The sequence below is a fragment of the Dipodomys merriami genome, unplaced genomic scaffold, assembly GCF_024711535.1.
Source record: "Dipodomys merriami isolate MVZ:Mamm:240054 unplaced genomic scaffold, mDipMer1.0.p SCAF_1, whole genome shotgun sequence".
NCBI lineage: Eukaryota > Metazoa > Chordata > Mammalia > Rodentia > Heteromyidae > Dipodomys > Dipodomys merriami.
The window spans coordinates 130,787,897-130,808,074 of NW_027202270.1; the positions used below are offsets into that span (position 1 = coordinate 130,787,897).

Consider the following 20,178-nt stretch of genomic DNA (forward strand, 5'->3'; position numbering starts at 1 on the left):
AGAATTGACACTGCCTATTTAGTTTTCTGCCTAGTTAGACTGTAAGCCTCTCGGACAGAGGATATCTGATTAACCACCAAAGTCACTGCAGAGGGAGTAAATAAGCCAGGACAATATTCTTTCTTTAGAACACAATTTCTCCTGGGTGCCTATGTGTTTCAATTCAGTGGAAAGAAATACTAAGCGCTGGTAGGAAACTGGCCCGAGTTCAGGTTCAGCCTTTGCTACTTACGAATAAGCTACACAACTTTGAGCAAGTCATTAACTGCTGGATTTGATCCTGCATTTGTAAGACAAGAGGAGAACTATTGAACTTTAAACTCACTTTCAGGCATAGTAGTCTGTGAGACTTTAAAAACAGGGCAAGGCTAGGTTTCAAATGTGGGCTTCCTTCCAGTCAAGCAATTCACCAGCAGCTTTTTCAAGGGCCTCCACCTTCTCTCCCTCCTCCATGTCTTAGCAAATATTAATAGCCCAAGGCCTCGCTGAGTGTGGTTTTTAATAGAATCTAATTTCAGTCCATTTAGAGTGAGACTTTTCATGCTGACTTGGTAATTTGAACTCTGCCATGCCTGATGGGCTGTGTGCATTTTCCCCATCTCTGCTGCTCACCCTGGGCTGGTGCGGGCACTGGAAATGGGAAGTGGGACATCTTAATCCAAGCAGCTGTCCATCAGCTATTCGACCTCACCCTCATTCCCACCATTCTTGGTTTTCCCGATGAGGTCATCAAGAGCAATGGAAGGAGAGTGGCATTGACCACTTTAGTTCCTGACAATGCCTTCTCCTTACAGCTCAGAGGCGGCTGCCTGCTAGGGTGGACTGTTAGGAAGCAAAGCATGTTGCTTTTTGTTCTTTTGATATGACTAGAAAACAACTGATTCTGGAATCCATCAGAATTATTCCCACAGACTACTGTAGAGCCTTTGCTATGCTTGAGGACCAGAGAGATATCTAAGGGCTTGTGGGAAGGCCTCTTTCTTCTGGAGTACGGAGTGTAGAAAGAGGGAGGTAAACAGGTAGCAAGCATATCATAAATGAGGAAACTGAGGCTGAGGAGGGAGGGGGAAGGAGGTGAATATCTTATGGCTACTCTGTAGTGGGAACTAAGCTAGGAGAGGATTATTTCTTCCCCCTCTCAACTCTCTTTTAAGGACTATCACATCTCCATGTGTAGTTTAGGAAAACTAGGTCAAAAAGGTTAAACAGACTGGGCATTGGTGGCTCATGCCTATAATCCAAGCTATGCAGGAGGCTGAGATTTAAGAGTTGTGGTTTGAAGCCAGCCCAAGCAGGAAAGTCCATAAAACTCTTATTTCTACTAAAACTACCAAAAAATCCAAAAGTAGAGCTGTAGCTAAAGTAGTAGAGGCCTAGTCTCGAGCACAAAAGCTCGGGGGTAGTTTCTAGCTCCAGAGATCAAGTCCCAGAACTGACCAAAAAAAAAAATTAAGCAGCTTCCCAGAGGCACACAGCTAGGAACAGCTAGTCTTCTCGCTGTGTTTAAGCTGGTATCTAAGCTGGTATTCATCTAGCTACCCCAAAAGGTAACATGATTTGAAATGGTGGAGCAAAGCACTTGGAAGTGAGTCTGCTAGTCTCTGAGGTGGTGCCCCGGAGCATGCCTGGATGTCAAAAACTCTTTCTAATGTTCTAAACATGGTAGTGCCTCTAGCATGCTGTGAGTTGATTCACCACGTCTGAGGTAGTGCCTTGGATCGTCAGTTTTTAAAAAGCTCATCCAGTGGTCATGTTTTAGAAGGCACAGGGCTAGAGCACATGCCTCCTCTCCTGACCTAAGTCTCCCAGGACATCTTCATTTCTCAGAAGCACAGATCTAGTCCAGCCGTGCATTTGCCACTGAATCCATTATTCATCCAGTTTAGGCTCAACACTCAACAGCTTTTGAGCACCCATAATGCACAGGCATTGTGCTAGACCATTGGGCTGCAATCTCTTGAGGAATACCCAGGCAGCGGGAGGGATGAATGTAAGTAGAAAATTATAATTAGTTGTAGCAGACACTGGATAGAGGTAGGATTGGGTTGCTTTGGGAGAATAGGCCATGACTTTGAAGCCGTGATCCTAGGCCAAGACTTAATTAAGGCAAAGAGAAGGTGGCAGGATGTGGAATAGACATTTAGGCAGAAGGAGCAGCATGCAAAGTTCCACAGCCCCAGCACAACGGGTCCAGTCTGTGCCACAGTAGAATGCCTTGGGAAAGGGGGTAAGAAAAGTCAGAGGGAGAAAATGCACGAAAGACGTGGTGTACTGTGTTATATACGCATTTTGGCCTTTATCCTAAATGTGATATTTAGCTACAAAACTTTTAAAGCTGTGAAACCCATGATAAAATTACATTTTAGAAGAGCCGCTCTGACAGAAACAAGATAATAAACTGTAGGCAGGAAAAGCTGGCAATAGAGGAACAAATGAATTGTGGTATTCAGAATTTATGCGTGTCAAAAAGCACCATGAACAAAATTGGAAAGCAAAGCACTTGGAAAGCATATTGGCAGCATTTCTTCACAAAAATAATATTCTTGAAATTACAAATTGATAATAAAAACATACCAATATCAAATAAATAGAAATTTCACAAAGAATGGAGTATAGATGGTCAATAAGCATATGAGAATGTTATTCACTAATAGCCAAAGAAAGGTAAAATGACAGGTTAAAATAACATTGACATACAATTATTTTGCCTATCAAACTGGACAAGATTTGTTAAGTGACAACTTTCAGTAATAGGGCCCTAGGGATAGGCTACTCTGGAGATTACCAATAGGACCATGTTTGGTAGAAACTCTTGGGGATTGGGGAAGGGGTGTCAGCTGTCAACATATATCAAAATCCTTAAAAAATAGCTGAATAATTTCCTTCTAGGATTATATCCTCAGGAAATGGTTGTTTAGGTGCAAAAGTCAGTGGCAAGAAAGTGTGCTACATCATTACCTATCATAGTGACTGGGAACCAATGAAATCAACGTTTGGGGACTCACTACAGAATGAGGGACTACCATAGTGAAGGTGCTTTTGGTAAAGTTTGAAAGACATGCAGAAAGCATTCTTCATATAGTCAATGAAGTAAACGGAAGAGCAAAGACATGTCTGCTATGCTACTTTTTTGTGTGATCAAAAAACATGTATATGTGCATATATATACATATAGATGGGTTTGAAAATGTTTATCTGTGAAATTGGAGAGGAATTAGATGTTGGCAGAGAGTGGAGAAGAGCTAATTCTGAGCTTTTTGTACTTTTGAATAGTTAATCTATTTACATATTTATATTCTAATATATAAATACATGTTTTGAAAAGTAAAGTTATTGAAGAGGATGTGCAGAATGGTGCAGTTTTCCATTAGAAACAAAGCAAACCTGTTGTGTGCTGGTGGCTCATGCCTGTAATCCTTGCTGCTCAGGAGGCTGAGATCTGAGGATCATGGTTCAAAGCCAGCCAGGCAGAAAAGACCATGACTTTTATGTCTAATTAATCACTAAAAAGTTGTAAGCGGATGTGTGGCTTAAATGGTAGAGCACCAGCCTTGAGCAAAAAAGCCAGGTGATAGCATGATGCCCTAAGTTCAAACCCCAGTACTAGCACGCGCATGTGCACACACACACACACACACACACACACACACACACGAAAATCTATGCATGAATATATACATAATATATTCAAAAAAAGAACTAAGATATATCCAAAAGATAAAACTCTGTTGTCTTGGGTGGCAGGATGATGGGTTGAATTTTTGTCTCCCACTCCAAGTGTCTACATGTGAGGCTTTCATAATTAAACAAAATGTATGGTTTCCCCTTCTGCTCCCCTCCACAAAAAGAGCCTATCACAAAAATCCAGGCAGAAGATGACTATGCAGGTCAGATCCATGACTAGTGCTCTGTTCACATAGTTCAACAGTGACATCCACAAAGTGTGTAATTAAATTTCAGTCCCTTTTTTTAGGAGGGGTGAGGGAAGGAAGTAAAAAATTTGGAAAAGTGAACAGAGTTAGTTTTGCTCAACAGCTCTCTAAAGTATCTGTTGGACAAATGCTCATTAAAGTTGAAACCTGCCACCCTAAACATTAGTTGACATCTCAGGTAGCTTCTCTTTGGGGAGGAGGATCATTGAAATTTGGGTCACAGTGAATGGAGTTCCAATAAGTATGTATATCTAAGTCAATGGACAAGCTAATGGCCTATACGCTTGTTCCAAGAGGTTGTCTTCACCTACTTCTGAGGTCCCCTTGGGATGGTGCCAGTCTTATTCCCATCTGTCCAGCTCTACTCCAACTCAGTCAATCAAGCAAGACTTCTCTCTTGCTTCCATGTTGGAAATACTCACACAGAGTCCTTCATGATGCATGAAAATCAAAGGAAGACTCTGCCAGTTTGATCTAGTTCTGCAGGCCACCTCTGACCTCACTTTTATCCTTCAATTCCTAACAGTTTGTCAACTTGCGTACTTTCTGATCTGGAGGCTTAGGAATGGGGTAGTTTTGCAAACAGTCCTATATAGGCCTCTGGCAGGAGTGAGAATAGGAACAGGGAATTGGTCAGCTGGAATGGCTTTTTCCTTTTGCTCTTCTTCAGAAGCGAGTCATTGTGGACCCCTGGGTAGTTCTAGCACCTTCTTGAGGTTCCCATTTAGAGTGTTTGGAGAGCTATGTAACTATAACCTGTGCTGCTGGTTTGTGGGCCCCTCCACTATTACTGGATCTTGTAATGGCAGAGCCTCTACTTAAACAAATAACACATAATTAACTCTGGGTCTCCTTTTGGCCCATACCTGTAATTGCGGTCCTTTCCCACTGCTGGGGCAGGGTGGAATACCAGGTAGGTTGTTCAGCTATGTTCGGACCCAATCAGCAAGTATAACAGATAATACATTGAAATAATTCCAGGTGTCAGCTGTTTCCTCCTGGATGGTCACTGCTCTAGCAGTAGGATTCTGATCTCTGGTCTTTTTCTGCCTTGGGTAAATATAAGAGGAGGCCCATGTATCACCACTGTGAACATTTCTCAACTTAGTGCAGTGTCGTGCTCTCAAACAGCTGTGACTTCCCAGTGTTATATATATATATATATATATATATATATATATATATATATATATATATATATATATGTGTGTGTGTGTGTGTGTTATATGCATGTGTGATTACATATATGTATATATATATATATATATATATATACATATATACACATATGGAGAGAGAGAGAGCATGCACTAAGGATAGCACAGTTACTAACTAGAGCTCCAGAGTTAGATCTGGTTCAAGTTCTAGCTATGTCCTTTAAGGCCATGCAACCTCAGGATTGTTCATTTTCTGGTTTTCCATGTTCTTATCTATGACATAGGAAAAGTATCTCACAGAGTAGTCATCATATGAAAGAAACGAGAGTTTCCATGTAAAGATCTGAAGATAGTGCATTTAATAAATCCTAACTATTAACATTATTGCATCTGCTTATATCTTAGTTTTATACAATATTGTGTCACTAACCACACGAAAAATACATGAAAGTGCTTTGAAAATGTTTAAGCATCATATAAATTAGCAAGGTCATTGGTAATAATCCATAAGCATGTCTCAACTTCTCCATCTCCTCAAAGATTGGGACTGTATCATGTGTCCCACAGCATATTGCACTACAATGGGTGAGCAGTAAGCCCTCAGTGAATGTTTCTTGTTTGACTGAAGCAACACAGCATAGCATGAGGAAGGCTAGATATCAGGAGCCTAGGCTGGGATAAAATTAGTTTAAGGCAGGAAAGTCAGTCTGCAGTCATAATTGATTCATTCAATACATTTTTGTTGAATACGTTCTATGGGCTAGATATTAAGTTCAGATAGTTTCATCCTAAAGAAGCTATACAAGTTTCCACACAGCCAAGCCCTAGGGCCAGTCTCCACAATCTCAGCCCCGCTCTTTAGAGTACAAAGGTTGCAGCTGACATGGTGTACAGAGCTGGACAAATGGCGAATGGCTTTGGGAAAAGCCCTGTTCTGCCTGGCTACAAGCAGCTCTGATTGAGGTCTGGGAGTGGACTGCTTCCAACAGAAATGACAGCAACTGCTGCGTGTGGATTTGTTTTTATGTATACTGAATGTTCCACAGTCCTGTCCCTAGCCTTCGGCCTCATCTCCCCATCCCATCCCCTACACAGCCTGCCCTGCCCCTACCCTTGGCCCAGCTGCCTGCTGGCTGGAGGCGGGGAATGGTATGTGTGGTCACCAGAGGGCCCTCAGAATGGGCCTCGATGGCATGTGAATCCTGGCAGAGACTCAGATCCCTGAGAGGGAGAGAAGAAAGCACAAGCCAAGCCAAGGGAGGGAGGGGGCGGCAGGGACTAAGGGGACTGGGGAGAGTGGGGGACTCCAGTGTACAAGTTCACAGTCTCTATGTTGGCTTCATCCATGCTTCAGGTTGTTTGTCTCATCCCTGGATTTGTTCCAGTTGCCTCAAGATGCTCTGGCGTATCAGGAAGGTGTAGAAGGATCCAGTCCGTGGGCATCATGTGTGCTGCCTGTCAGAAGCACTGGTCCAAGTCCAGGCCCCATTTCCATCCCCAGACTGTGAGACTCCTCCCCAGCCATCCCAACGGAAGCAAGACCTGCCTCAGGCACTGACCTACAGCAGAAGGAGATGGCTCCATGTCTGAGCAGCCACCATCTTGCAGTTGAGCTGCTCACCTTCTTTTCACACTGGGAGTAGACACAGTGTTGGGGAGCAACAGGAGGAAGAAGAAGGTGCCTGAAGAAGTAGGAAGAAAGGGACAGAACCCAGGGTGAGGCTCTCCACCACGGGGGCCTGGAGTCCCCGGTCAGGCATGGGCGTGGCTCCGGAGAGGGCTCCTGGTTACATGGCTTCTTTCTCCCTCTGGGAGCATCTGCTGAGCTTCATCTCGGTCAGCTGGATGTACCGAATCACATTGGTGTCTATGAGGAGAGAAACAGCACCAGAGGTCTGCTCAGGATTCGGCAAATGCTGGGTCTGCAGCTCAGGTGCAGGGTCTGCAGCTCAGGTGTAGGCCCAGCTCTGCCTCACGCATGCTCAGCCTGAGGCCCTTCTGTCTTACCATGGTGGTGGTGGTGGCTCAGAGGGGCGCCGGAGACTGGTCTCTTCCTTTACTCCATCCCCTTAGCAAATGTGGACAGGTCACCATGGCCCAGGGGGCAGACAGGAAGGAGAGGAGAGAATTTCTCCCCCTATTTCTATTTCTATGCAACAGTAATCTTAGTGGGCGCCCCCAATCAGCCTAGCTAACTGAAGATTCAAATTGGAGATGGTCCTCAGACAAATGACCAACTTCTCTACGTTTCATGTCTTGGCTGAAAGAAATGATTTTTATTCTATTTATTTATTCATTCACTCATTTGTTTATTTCTCTTTGTTCTGATGCTCAGGCATTCGATCTTGCTAGGCAGGCACTCTTCCACTCAAGCCATGCACCCAGCCCCTTTTGCCCAGGTTATTTTTGAGATAGGCTGGTCTGGACCACAATTCTCCTATTTATGCTTTCTACTATATCTGGAATGATAGGTATGCAGCCACCACACCCAGCTTTTTCTGTTGAGATAGGGTCTTGTAAATTGTTTTTTGCCTAAGCTGGTCTGGAACTGTGCTGTACTATGTCAGCCCGTGTGTAACTAGGGGAAACAGGTGCATGCCACTGTGTCTGGCTGTTGCTGTTGCGATGGGGGGGGGGCAGGACGGAGGGAGGGGGCAGGTTGCATGAAGTTTAGTCATAGGCTGTGCTCAAACCATGATCACCTCACTTCCTGAGTAGCTAGGATAATAGGTGTAAGCCACCAGTGCCGGGCCAAACTTCATTTCTGAGTATGAGTTTTGTACCAGGTTTGAGATGGGGACTCACTTTGTTGCCTAAGCTAGCCTTGAACTCCTATACTCAAGCGATCTTCACACCCCAGCCTCTTGAGTAGCTGGGACTACAGGTATGTGAAACCATACCCGGCTGTGGTTTTTTTAGCCTTCATTATCACATCTAATTCTCATTACAGTTGTGTGAAGTGTACATCCTCAGGATCATTGTGACAAAAGGGAAAGCTAGGACCTGGAGACATTGAATAAAATACTCAAGCAGATACATAGTAACTGGTGTGTCTGACTCCAAAGCCTCCTTTTCCATTGGCCACATAAAATTGCAGTGAGGTAAATCTAAAATTACTTAATGTAATGATCAATAAATATTAGTTAAATGTCACTTGTTTTAACCTGAGGAGTTTAAAATGACTTTGCTTCATGGTCTTATTTTTGTCTTCAGAAATAGGGTCAGACAACTAACTCCACAGCTAGGGCATTCAGCAACCCCTCCCCCATTCCAGTCCTCAAATTAGTGAAGAAGGCAGGACATGGAACAGCTCCTGAGCTCTGCAGTCTGGAGCAGAAGACTTATATGGTTACCTGGGATGTTTGCTCCCAGCTGTAGAAATGAACATTGCCTCATGCTCAAAAGTCCATGCAGAAGAGCACTGGCACACGTAAGTGCTCAAGAAAATTCTGTTGCATGAAACCAGTTCACTCTTAGTCCTCAAGTTGCTTACAGTAAAGCTGTCAGAACACAATTTGTATTTAGTAGATAAAAATTAAAAGTGTTTTAAAGAGACAAAAAGAACATATATTCAGACATTTGCAGGTGGAAGATGGACTGCAAAAAACCCCAAATAGACAAAAAACTCCAAGCCCCAAAAAACAAAAACACCCCCCACACAAATCAGCCACATGAAAAAAATAACAAGTCAAAGTATTACTTCTCCCTGTCCACTCTGCTTTATTCACTGTATAGCACTTACCATGACTAAATCATAGGTCAGCTATTTTCCCATTTGTACTATCCATCCTCCTCCAGTAAAATGTAAGTTCTTTAAACATATTAACCTCCCTCTCTGTCTCTGTCTCTCTCTGTCTCTCTGTTTCTCTCTCTCATGATAGGAGGGGCCTTACTATGTTGCCAAAGCTGGTCTCAAGTGGTCCTCCTGTCTCAGATACTGAGTGCTTGGACATTGTCTCTGGACCTCATGCAGCAACTTTCTTCTGTTTACTACTAGGTACTCAGCACTTATAATAGTTCCTGGCCCATTGTACTCCCTGTGGAATGAGTGGAGGAATGACTGGGTGAGCTAATGGACATGATCTAAAGGGATGGTGCAGATAACTCAAGCTCTGAAGATGGTATCTGACTGGAGAAGTGAGAGCAAACTTTGGGAAAGGTGCAGGGCTTAACATCACCACTCTCGGTCTGTACTGTCTCCAAACAGATGTGAGCCTCCCATGGGTGGGTATGATGTCTTTTTATCCACATGTGTGCTGCTGTTCAGCAGACTATGGTTGATGGTAAGAATGCTATATATATATATATATATATATATTTACATATAATATGTATTATATAATATAAATTATATAGTTATATATAATATGTATTTACTTATTGAAAGTAAAGGGGGCTGAACTTTAAGTTGGAAAGAGAAGATTCTGTGTACTTGAAGAGAAGAGACACACATAATTCCTGGAACCCAGACTCTTGTAAATGAATGGAATATATATATATATATATATATATATATATATATATATATATACACTCTCCTCATTCCAGGTCCTATACCTGACTCCTCATTGGTCCTCTCTGTTCTCACCTGGCCCTGCCAGCCACGGGAAGATGTCCATTGCAATAAAGTGGCTCAGGAGCTGTCAGAGGGGTCTGACCTAAGAAAGCAGAGATAGTCACTTTACCTGTGGGTTGTCGAGTCCTGGCTTCTTTCAAGTAGTAGAGCGCTTTGTCATAGTCCCCAAGGTGGTAGAAAGCCACCCCAGACCGGTAAAGGGCCTTGAAGTTCTCCCCTTCCTTCTTCAGAACCTTGAGGCAGTACTCCTTGACTCGCTCATAGTTTACCAGCTCCGCCTGGAGCAGGCAGGCTGTGGAGGCAGAATAACAGGAAAAGGCTATCAGTGCCACTGTGGAAGGCTCTGAACATCTTTCTTTTGTACTTTCTTCCCAGAGGAAGTTCAGCAGTGTTGGGCCTCTCTATTGCCATTTCTACCATGGGATTTGGCATCTAATAATTCTGGGCTACAGGACCAGATTCATCGCTAACAAGCCAGGTGACTTAAGCGAGTTACTTAGCCTTGTGCTATGGACTAAATTATGTCTCCCGTGAAAGGTATGTTGGAGTGTTGAGAAGGTGCCCTTACTTGGTAGGATAGCGTAAGGTACTGTCAATAGGTTGGGATCTTTAGAGGTGATCAGACTAAAGGGTCCTTGGGGTAGGCCCTAATCCAATAGGGTTAGTGTCCTTGTAAAAGGGGAAATAGAGAGCCAGAGAGGAAAGGCAATATGAAGAGACATAGATAGATGACTCCCACTTACAACTGTAGCCAAGGAATGGCTGAGGCTCCCAGAAGCTGGGAGAAAGGCACAGAACAGATTCTCCCTCATAGGCCTAAGAAGGAACCAATCCGTGAATACCTGATCTTGGACTTCTAGTCTCCAGAACTGTGAAATAGCGTAAAGCTACTTGGTTTATGGGACTTTGTTACTTCAGTCCAGGAATTTACCATAGGCTGTTGTCATTGTCATCATCATCATCATCATCATCATCATCATCATCATCATCATCATCATCATCATCATCATCATCACAACTAGTATGTGTTTGAATGCTTATTTTGTGCCAGATGCCTGACTCATCATTTTACATGCATTACCTGATGTCATCCTGTACTATACTATAATGCAGGTATGATTATTACTACTAGCCTTTTCCTGGTAAGGAAGCTGAGGTTCAGAGAGATTTAAAAACTTCTCTAAGGATACATAATTTGCAAAAAGGCAAGGATGAGATTTAAACCAAACCTCTAGCTCCAGAGCACTTTTTGAAGTGCTATTCATGGTGAGAGGGGATACGTAAAACAACCAGAGAGACCATGCTTAACACAGGGCTAGTCACTAATAAGCATTCAAGTAATGTAAGTTTAACATTACTATCATTCTTTTCAGCCTTGTACCAATGATCTCAGCCTCTGATGTCCTTGGAGGGAAAGCTGTGTCTGTGTCTTTTATGCTTGCTTGTCTCTGAGGTTCCTGAGAACAGGGACATTCTGATAGACTTTAAGTACCAGGTTACACAGGGCACAGCTCCAGACATGAGATGCATGGGGGTCCCAAGAGGAAGCTAAAGCTAACAGATGCCCCTGGGATCTCCCCTCCAACATCCCATAAAACAGCCCTGTTTGAGTAAAGCATTGCCCTCTGAATGGATTTTCTCATCAGCTCAGAGCCACGGGCTGGGGACAGGGTGAAGCTGACCTTGGAAGGTGGCTGAACTATCTTGGCAAGTGGGTGAGTTTTTGAGCCCTAGGTACTCACCACAAATGACTTCAGCCTTGCTGGCTATTTGCACCTCTATTCAACCACACAAATATTTAGTAGGCACTGACTAAAAGCAAAAATGTGTGCTATGGGCGGAGCACCGGTGGCTCATGCCTGTAATTCTCACTACTCAGGAGGCTGAAATCTGAAGATCCTAGTTCCAAGCCAGCCCAGGAAGGCAAATCTGTGGGAAATGGAGCTGTGGCTCAGTGGAAGAGTGCTAACCTTGAGCAAAAAAAAGAAAAGTCACGGGGCAGTACCCAAGCCTTGAGTTCAAACCCCAATACCTCCCACATGCACACATGCACGTGTGCCCTCACAAACACATACAAGCAATTATTTTAAGCCTTTCCATGTCTTCTGATCATCAGCCCAACAGAAGACACCTCACTTAATTGACAGAGAAGATGGAACTTCTTTAGAAAAGATGCCTTTGGGAGAAGGAGTATTAGAAGGGACGCAGCCTTCCTTGGGCCTCATGTTCAACTTACAAGAGTTCATAAGACAAAGATGACTTTGGAAGACAAGAATTGGAGCTGTAAATCTCTTAGCACACCTCCTTAACAGAGAGTCCTCTCTACTGCAAGCGTGGGTGGTTGGGGTAAGATTATGTAAAAAGAGCTGGCAGGTGTCTTCTAGTCACTATTAAGCTAAACAACCAGTTACTTGAAGAGCCCCAAACTGCACACCTAGGCATGCAGGCAGAGAAAATCAGGAGGTCAATATTCCCCAAAGCAATCACATCTAGACTCAGGCTACAGCCTGTGAGGTTCTCCTTACTCTGGCACCTGTTTTATTTTTGTTTTCCCTGGTGCATGTGGTGCACAGTGATTGCCCGGGCAAAGTGCCACCTACTGGCTTGAGATGAAGGGAAATGATGGGAGAAAGAACAAGTTCATGTAGTCGTTGGCTTTCTTCTTATGTTGCCTCATAATAGTTTGCCCTTAATTACAGTGGATGGCTGGGAAGGAAAGGAAAGACCTACCAGGAGTTGGGAGTGGAGAAGGAACCCACTCTATAAGGCTGCCTGGATGTTCTGGGTCATCTTATATATCCTTCAAAGAGATGTGTTGGAGTCCTTAATCCTCAGAACAGTGCGAGTATCCTTATTTAGAAAAAGGGTCTTAATAGAGGTGATTATCTCTATTTACTTGATCAAGTAAAAAGGTGTTAAAGAAGGTGCTAATCTAAATGACCCTGTGAAAGGGAGAAACTTTAGCTGGGTGTCAGTGGCCAGTAACTCAGGCCTGTAATACTAACTATTCAGGAGCCCTAAAGTTTGTGGTGCAAAACCTTCAGGGGCAGGAAAGTTCATGAGATTCTTATCTCCAATAGCTACCAAAAAGCCAGAAATGGAACTGTGGCTCAAGTGGTAGAGCGCTAGCCCTGAGCACAAAAGCTCAGGGACAGTGCCCAGGCCCTGAATTCAAGCCCCAGGAATGGCACCAAAAAAAAAAAAAAAAAAAGGAAACTAGAGAAACTTGGACACAGAGACAGATATACCCAGAGTAAAACTGGTATAAGGAGACAGAGATACCTTACTGCTATCCGATACTTGCAAAGGGAGCTGTCCCATCTCACCCCTTGGTCTTGGACTCCTAGCCTCCAGAAATGAGATAATAGCTTCCAGAGATGATAATGTGTTACTTATATATTTGGTAACTTACTAGAACAGCTTTAGGAAGCTACACTATCGTGTTGACCACTCCTTTGTGAGGTAGATCCAGGAAATGTCCATTCTGTTATTGGGGAAATTTTTCCCTAATGATTTTATTTGTTTTCAAACTTATTCCACAGAACAATAGCACAGGAGTAAAATGGAAGGAATGTGGGAACTGGATGGAGGTTAATATTCACACTATTTAGCCAGAGAATATGATAACCAAACCCAACAGGCACGGGGTATTGAGCCACTCCAGGGGTGCAGATCAGAGCTCAGCACCCAGGGCCCAGTGACTAGCACAGGCCCTTGGGTAAGTTTATTGCCTGTTTTCAATGAAAACGAGTCCTTATTTTGTGGAAGCTCTTATGATGATGAAGCCAGCTAAGCAATGCATGTTTTATGTCTTTCTCAGTACTGGGACAAAAACTGATTCTTATAAACATTGACTCTTTTTGGAATCTCCTTTAAAATATGGTTTGCCCAACAATGAGTACATACATTAAAGAAAATTTCCTGATTGTTTCTAACATATTTATAAGATGATTTCTCTGTTGCTTTGTATGTCCCTCCCCCACGGTATAACCCCTGTTTTCACTGTATTTGATGTTGGTATAATTTGCGGAGGGGAAGGGAAAAAACAAATTGTTTAAATAGGGATACAGGTGGACCCATTGCAACAATGAGATGTATAAGACGCTATGTCAAAAAATGAACTTTATAACTTTGGCAGGCGGTGGGAGATGGGAAGGGATGAGAAGGGGAAACAAAGGAGGAGGCAACAATGCTTGATAAGAAATGTACTCATTATCTTGCCCATGTAATTGTAACCTCTCTGTATGGTATTTTCACAATAAAAAAAAAAAGAGAATTTCCATCCTGAGATCTATACTTAATGTTTGAAACGTCCACAAAATTTACAACTTCTTGCATTTTCTTGAGAATAGTTGATATACCCAAGTTCACCATGAAGTGTTGATTGTCGATTCTGCCTGGTACAAAGGCTTGCTTTTGCAGTTCTGAAATGACTTCTGATTCCTCATTTTTGTTTCATTGTCTAGGTTAAAAACTCACTGGTTTCAAATGCTTACCTAACTGCATTTTATTTACCAGATTTCCTCCCAAAGGTGTATTTTCCACTCTGGGATTGGTAAATACATAAAATATTACAAAAGTAGCTTTGAAGACAGAAGGAGCATGTAGGAGTAGAGGCATAGAATGGGTTCTGAGCCCATTTCTGCTCTTCTACACCTTTCCCACCCTTAAGTATCAGGAACTAATGCTGCTGCCCCAACCCCTTTCTTTGCCATGAATGGACTCCACAGTCATATCCGGCTGGCTGACAGAATGCTTTATGGATGGGGAAAGAGAAGGACCAAAAACCAGTGGGCTCCTCTAGAATTGACAATTCAGGGGAGCTAGGAACTTTGAAAGCCAGCTGTAGCAGGAAAAATGAATATGAATAGGCCAGTTCCCAACTCTATAGAACTCAAGAGAGCCTATGAGGGGAGGGGCAAGTATTTTTAGCTGGGGAGTTGGTGGGCCATTTTAGCTGCTCTGAGCCGAAGATGAAGACTATATGCCCAGCACAGCAATTCACTGTGTGCCCCGGGTTATAGCTCCTACCTCTCTCAGCGCTGAAAATGGCAAAAATGAAAGTAATGGGTGCTGGTGGCTCACACCTGTAATCCTAGCTACTCAGGAGGCTAAGATCTGAGGATCAAAGTTTAAAGCCAGCCCAGGCAGAAAAGTCCACTAGACTCTTACCTCCAATTAACCAAAACCGGAAGTGGCACTGTGGCTCAAAGTGGTAGAGTGCTAGCCTTGAGCAAAAGAACTCAGGGACAGCGCCCACGCCCTGAATTCAAGCCCCATGATCATAAAAATATAATACAAATAAAAAAGAAAGTAATTATAGTTTCAGTCTGCCTTTTCCGTGAAGGCTTGTGGACAAGGTATAAAAGCACGAGATATTGATCCTGAGGCTAAAACTCAGGGCCTGGGTGCTTTCCCTTAGCTTTTGTGCTCAAGGCTAATACTCTACCACATGAGCCATAGCTCCAGTTCAGCTTTTTTTGATGGTTAATTGCAGATAAGAGTCTTAAAGCTTTTTTTGCCTGGGCTGGCTTCAAGCCAAGATCCTCATATCTCAGCCTCCTAAGTAGCTCGAATTATAGGTGTGAGTCACCAGCACCCAGTTCAAAGCACTAGACCTTGATACCTAGAAAACCTAACCCCACAGATGAATGTTTCTTCAAAAGTCATACAGTGAAAGTTCCCATCATCATCATCATCATCATCATCATCATCATCATCATCATCATCATCATCATCATCAATTTCCAGTACTGAAGTTTGAAAACAGAGCCTTGTGCTTGCTAGGCAGATGTTCTACAACTTGGACCTTAAGGTTATTTATTTAAGTAATTATATAAAAGGGTTTCATTCAAGTTATGAGTACAATACATATCCTCACCCATCCTTCTCCATTCCCATCCCTACACTCAAGTTATGTAGTTCAAGTTTTACATAGTGTACATTGAATATAATGGCTGAATTTTCTCACTTTTCCTCCTTCCATTCCTCTACCTCACCTCCACTTACCTCTGCCTACAGAACATGTTTCAGCTTCCTGGTGTTCATTTTGCCAAACTGTTCATTAGTTTTTCAGGGCAGTTATACCTTTGGACTCCTCCCTGAAGTATACCCTCCTTCAGTCAATTCATTTCTATGTAGATGTATATAATCCTGCATTTGTATCCACGGGTATTTGTATTTTAGATTTAACTTCCACATACGAGAGAAAACATGCACCAATTGTCTCTCTGAGGTCCATCCATTTCTCTGCAAATGACATAATGTTACTCTGTCTGATAAATGAGTAAATTCCCACTGTGTATATGGACCACCTTTTCTTGAGCCACTCATACATTGGGGGGCATCTTTGGGCTGTTTCCATAATTTGGTTATTGTGAGTAGTGCAGCAATGAATAGGGATGTGTAAGAGCCATTACCAAAGCCTGGCTTGTAATGTTCAAGGTAGATGCCCCAGTGATATAGCTGGATCACAGGGTAGTTCTATATTTAGGTTTTTCCTTTCCTTTCCTTTCTTTCTTTCTTTCTTTCTTTTTTTTTTTTTTTTTGAGGAATCTCCAAACCACCTTCCAAAGGGGTTGTATTAGTTTACATTCCTACCAACAATGTGCTCCTCCCCTATGCCCCAATCCCTGTCAGTATTTGTTGTTCATATTCTTTTTTTTTGGGGGGGGGGTCCAGTCATGGGGCCTGAACTCTGGGCCTGGGCGCTGTCCCTCAGCTCTTCAGCTCAAGGCTAGCATGCTACCACTTGAGCCATAGCAACACATTCGGCTTTTTTTTTCTGCTTATGTGGTGCTGAGGAATCGAACCCAGGGCCTCATGCATGCAAGACAAGCACTCTTACCACTGAGCCACCTTCTCAGCCCCTGTTGTTCATAGTCTTAATGATGGCCAATCTTACTTTTTTTTGGTCATGGGTAGAACTTCAACTTAGGGCCTGGATGCTGTCTCTAAGCTTTTTTTGTGTATGTCTAGCACTACCACTTAGAGCCACAATGCCACTTCCAGTTTTCTGGTGACTAATTGGAGATAAAAGTCTCATGAACTGGCTGGCTTTGAATCATGGTCCTCAGATCTCAGCCTCCTGAGGAGCCAGGATTAGAGACATGAGCCATCTGTACCTGGATTAATGTTGCTTTGATTTGCATTTCCTTTATAGCCAGAGATTTTGAGTTTTTCTTTTTTTCTTTTTTTTTTTGTCGGTTGTGGGGCTTGAACTCTGGGCCTGGGTGCTGTCCCTGAGCTCTTCAGGTCAAGGCAAGCGCTCTACCGCTTGAGCCACATCACCAATTCAGTGGTTTATTGGAGATAAGAGTCTCACAGACATTCCTGCCCAGGCGGGCTTTGAACCGTGATCTTCAGATCTCAGCCTCCTGAATAGCTAGGATTACAGGTGTGAGCCACCAGCGCCCAGCTTGATTTTAAATATTTCTTTATGTGTTTATTGGCCATTCTTGCTTCTTTTTCTTTTGAGAAATCTCTATTTAGCTCCTTTGCCCATTTATTAATTAGGTTATTGATTTTTAGAGTTTTAGTTTCTTTTTTTTAAATATGTTTTTTATTGTAAAGATACTGTACAGAGAGGTTATGGTTACATGAGCAAGGTCATGAGTACATTTCCTATCAAGCATTGTTACCTCCTCCTTTGTTTTTCCCCTACCCTCCCTTCCTTCCCACCTCCACAACTACACCGCCCCCCCCCAGCTTAAATTGTAAAGTTTGTTTTTCAACATAGTGTCTTGTACATCTCATTGTTACAATGGATTAACCTGTATCATTATTTAAGCATTTTGTTTTTTCCCTTCCCTTCCCCAAGCTAGAGAAGTGTATATACAAGATGCAGGGCACAGACATCAAATACAGTGAAGCTCCTTGTATATTCTTGATCTCAGGCCCTTTTCAGATCTATAACTGGTAAAAACTTTTTCCCATCCTGTAGGTTGACTTTTTAACTTAGTAACTATATTTTTGCTGTGCAGAAAAGTTTAGTCTGATGCAATCCTATTTGTCAATTCTCTCTCCAATTGTCTGAGCCCCCTGGAACCCTACTTAGAAAGTTCCTAACTATGCCAATAAATTCTAATGTTTTTCCTACTCCTTATTGTAGTAGTTTCAAGATTTCAGGCTGAAGTTGAGGTCTTTGATCCATTTTAAGTTGAGGTGTCAGATAGTAATCTCATTTCTCCCAAACCATTTGTTGAAAAGTCTATCTTTTTTTCCAACATGTACATTTTGTTTCCTTGTCAAATTATAACTTCTTTATCAAGTTACAGATGGCTGCAAATATATGGGTTTATTTCTAGGTGTTAATCTATTCCATTGTTTTTCAGGCCTGTTTTAGTACTACTAGCAAGCTGTTTTTGATCCTATAGTTCTGTAGTAAAGTTTGAGGTCTGGAATTTTAATACCTCTAGCATTGTTTATTATTATTATTATTATTATTATTATTACTGGAACAAATTTGCTTTGCCTATTTGGAGTCTTCTTTGGTTCCATATGAATTTTTGAATTGATTTCTCTAATTCTGTGATGAATTCCATTTGGATTCTTTTTTTCCTTTTTTTATTATTAATGTTTTTTATTGTGAGTACATTTCTTATCTAGCATTGTTGCCTCCTCCTTTGTTTCCCCTTTGTTTCCCCTTACCATCCCTGCCCTCCCATCTTCCCTCCCCCACTGTCCTCCCCTCCCCCCCTCCATTTGGATTCTTAATAGGTATTGTATTGAAGCTGTGGATTGCATTTGACAGTATGGCCATTTTTATGAGATTGATTCTTTCCATCCATGAGCATGGGATGTCTTTCTATATTCTTCTGTCTTCTTCCATTTCTTTCTTGAAGGTCTTGTAATTTTCACTGCAGAGGTCTTTCACTTCCTTGGTTAATAAGTAGGCATTTTACTTCCTGATTTCTTTCTCAGCCTATTTGTTGTTGGTACAATAAAAAGCTGCCAATTTTAGTGTATTTTAGTGTTTTTGCATCTTGCTACATTTATAAAGGAACTTATCAGTTCCACATATTTTTGGTAAGACAATAAGGCCTGTACTGAATCATATCATCAACAAATAGGGATAATCTGAATTCTCCTTTCCCTATTTGAATCCCTTTTATTTCTTTCTCCTATCTTATTGCTTTGGCTAGGAATTCAAGAACTATATTGAATAAGAATAAAGAGAGTAGACATTCTTGTCATGTTCCTCACTCTAAGGGAAATGGTTCCAGTTTGTCCCCATTTAATGTAATATTAGCTATAGCCTATGTGCTTCTGTGTTTTTGTACATGCACATACATATAGGTATATATTACATGTATGTATTAGTGCACCTATGTGTATATGCATTATGTACTTGATATGTATATATGTGCACACATATGTCTATATGTTATATTATACATACATCTCTTCTTAAATTCAGATACATTTATTCTATTCCTAACTTCTTCAGAGTTTTTGTCATGAAAGGTTTAATTTTGTCAAAGGCTTTTTCTACATTGATTGAGATGATCGGATTTTTGTTTTCAGGATTTTGTTTTGATGTATTATATTTATTGATCTGTGTATGTTGAACCATCCTTGCATCACTAGGAACTAGGGATCATACACTAGATCACAGTGTAGAACTTTTTTTATATTTTGATGAACAGTAATTGCAAGGATTTTAATGAGTTTCTTTTACAATCTTTAAGTAATTGTACAAAGGGTTTCAATTCAATAAATCAGTTTGTAAGTACAATGAATCTTGATCAGTGTCATCCCTTCCATCTTTCCCAGCCAGGTTACATACCTTCAGGTTATATGGTTCCAGTTCTCACATATGTAAGTTGACTCTAATGACTGCATTTGCCCATCCTTCCTCTCTCCATTTGTCTGCCCCTTGACATTATCCTGGCAAAATGTATTTTAGCTCTTTGGAATTTATTTGTTCAGAGGAGTTAAACCATTGGAAACCTCTCATGAGTATGTGATACTTAATTTATTTGTGTATATATTCATATAACTTATATATATTTTCACATATGCTTGTAATTTAGATCTAATTCTATATATGAGTGAAAACACATACCACTTTTCTCTCTGAATCTGAGTTACTTCACTTAACATAATTTTTTTCTAGGAACATACATTTCTCTGTAAATGACAAAGTTATTCTTCTTGATGGATGAGTAAAACTCCATGGCATTATGTATGCATGTGTATGTGTATGTATGCATGTATATGTGTATATGACATTTTCTGGACCCATTCATCTTTTGTAAGGATTCTAGGTCATTTCCATTACTTCACTATGGTGAATAGTGCAGCAATGAACATGGATATACACATGTGTCTTATATGGCTAATAATATTCTGGATAAATGCTACCTCATAAAGTACTTCTATATTCAGTTTTTTGAGGAATCTTCAAACTGCCTTCCAAAGTGGTTGTACTAGTTTACATTTCCACCAACAGTATTATAGGGAGTATAATAGGGGTTCTTTTCTGCCACATTCCCTCCAGTATTTGTTCTTT

At 41.7% G+C, this 20,178-nt stretch overlaps 1 protein-coding gene across 1 annotated transcript in view; it reads right to left on the reverse strand.

Annotated features, from left to right (window-relative positions):
* Positions 1-5,133: 5,133 nt before the first annotated feature.
* Ttc9 (tetratricopeptide repeat domain 9) overlaps positions 5,134-20,178 on the reverse strand; it is a 38,305-nt gene continuing 23,260 nt past the window's right edge. The window contains exons 2-3 of the mRNA XM_070031048.1: positions 9,775-9,957; positions 5,134-6,956 (exon numbers count right to left, since the gene is read on the reverse strand). Coding sequence (XP_069887149.1) covers positions 6,877-6,956; positions 9,775-9,957 — 263 coding nt within the window. The 3' untranslated portion in view covers positions 5,134-6,876. The remainder of the gene's footprint in view (positions 6,957-9,774; positions 9,958-20,178) is intronic.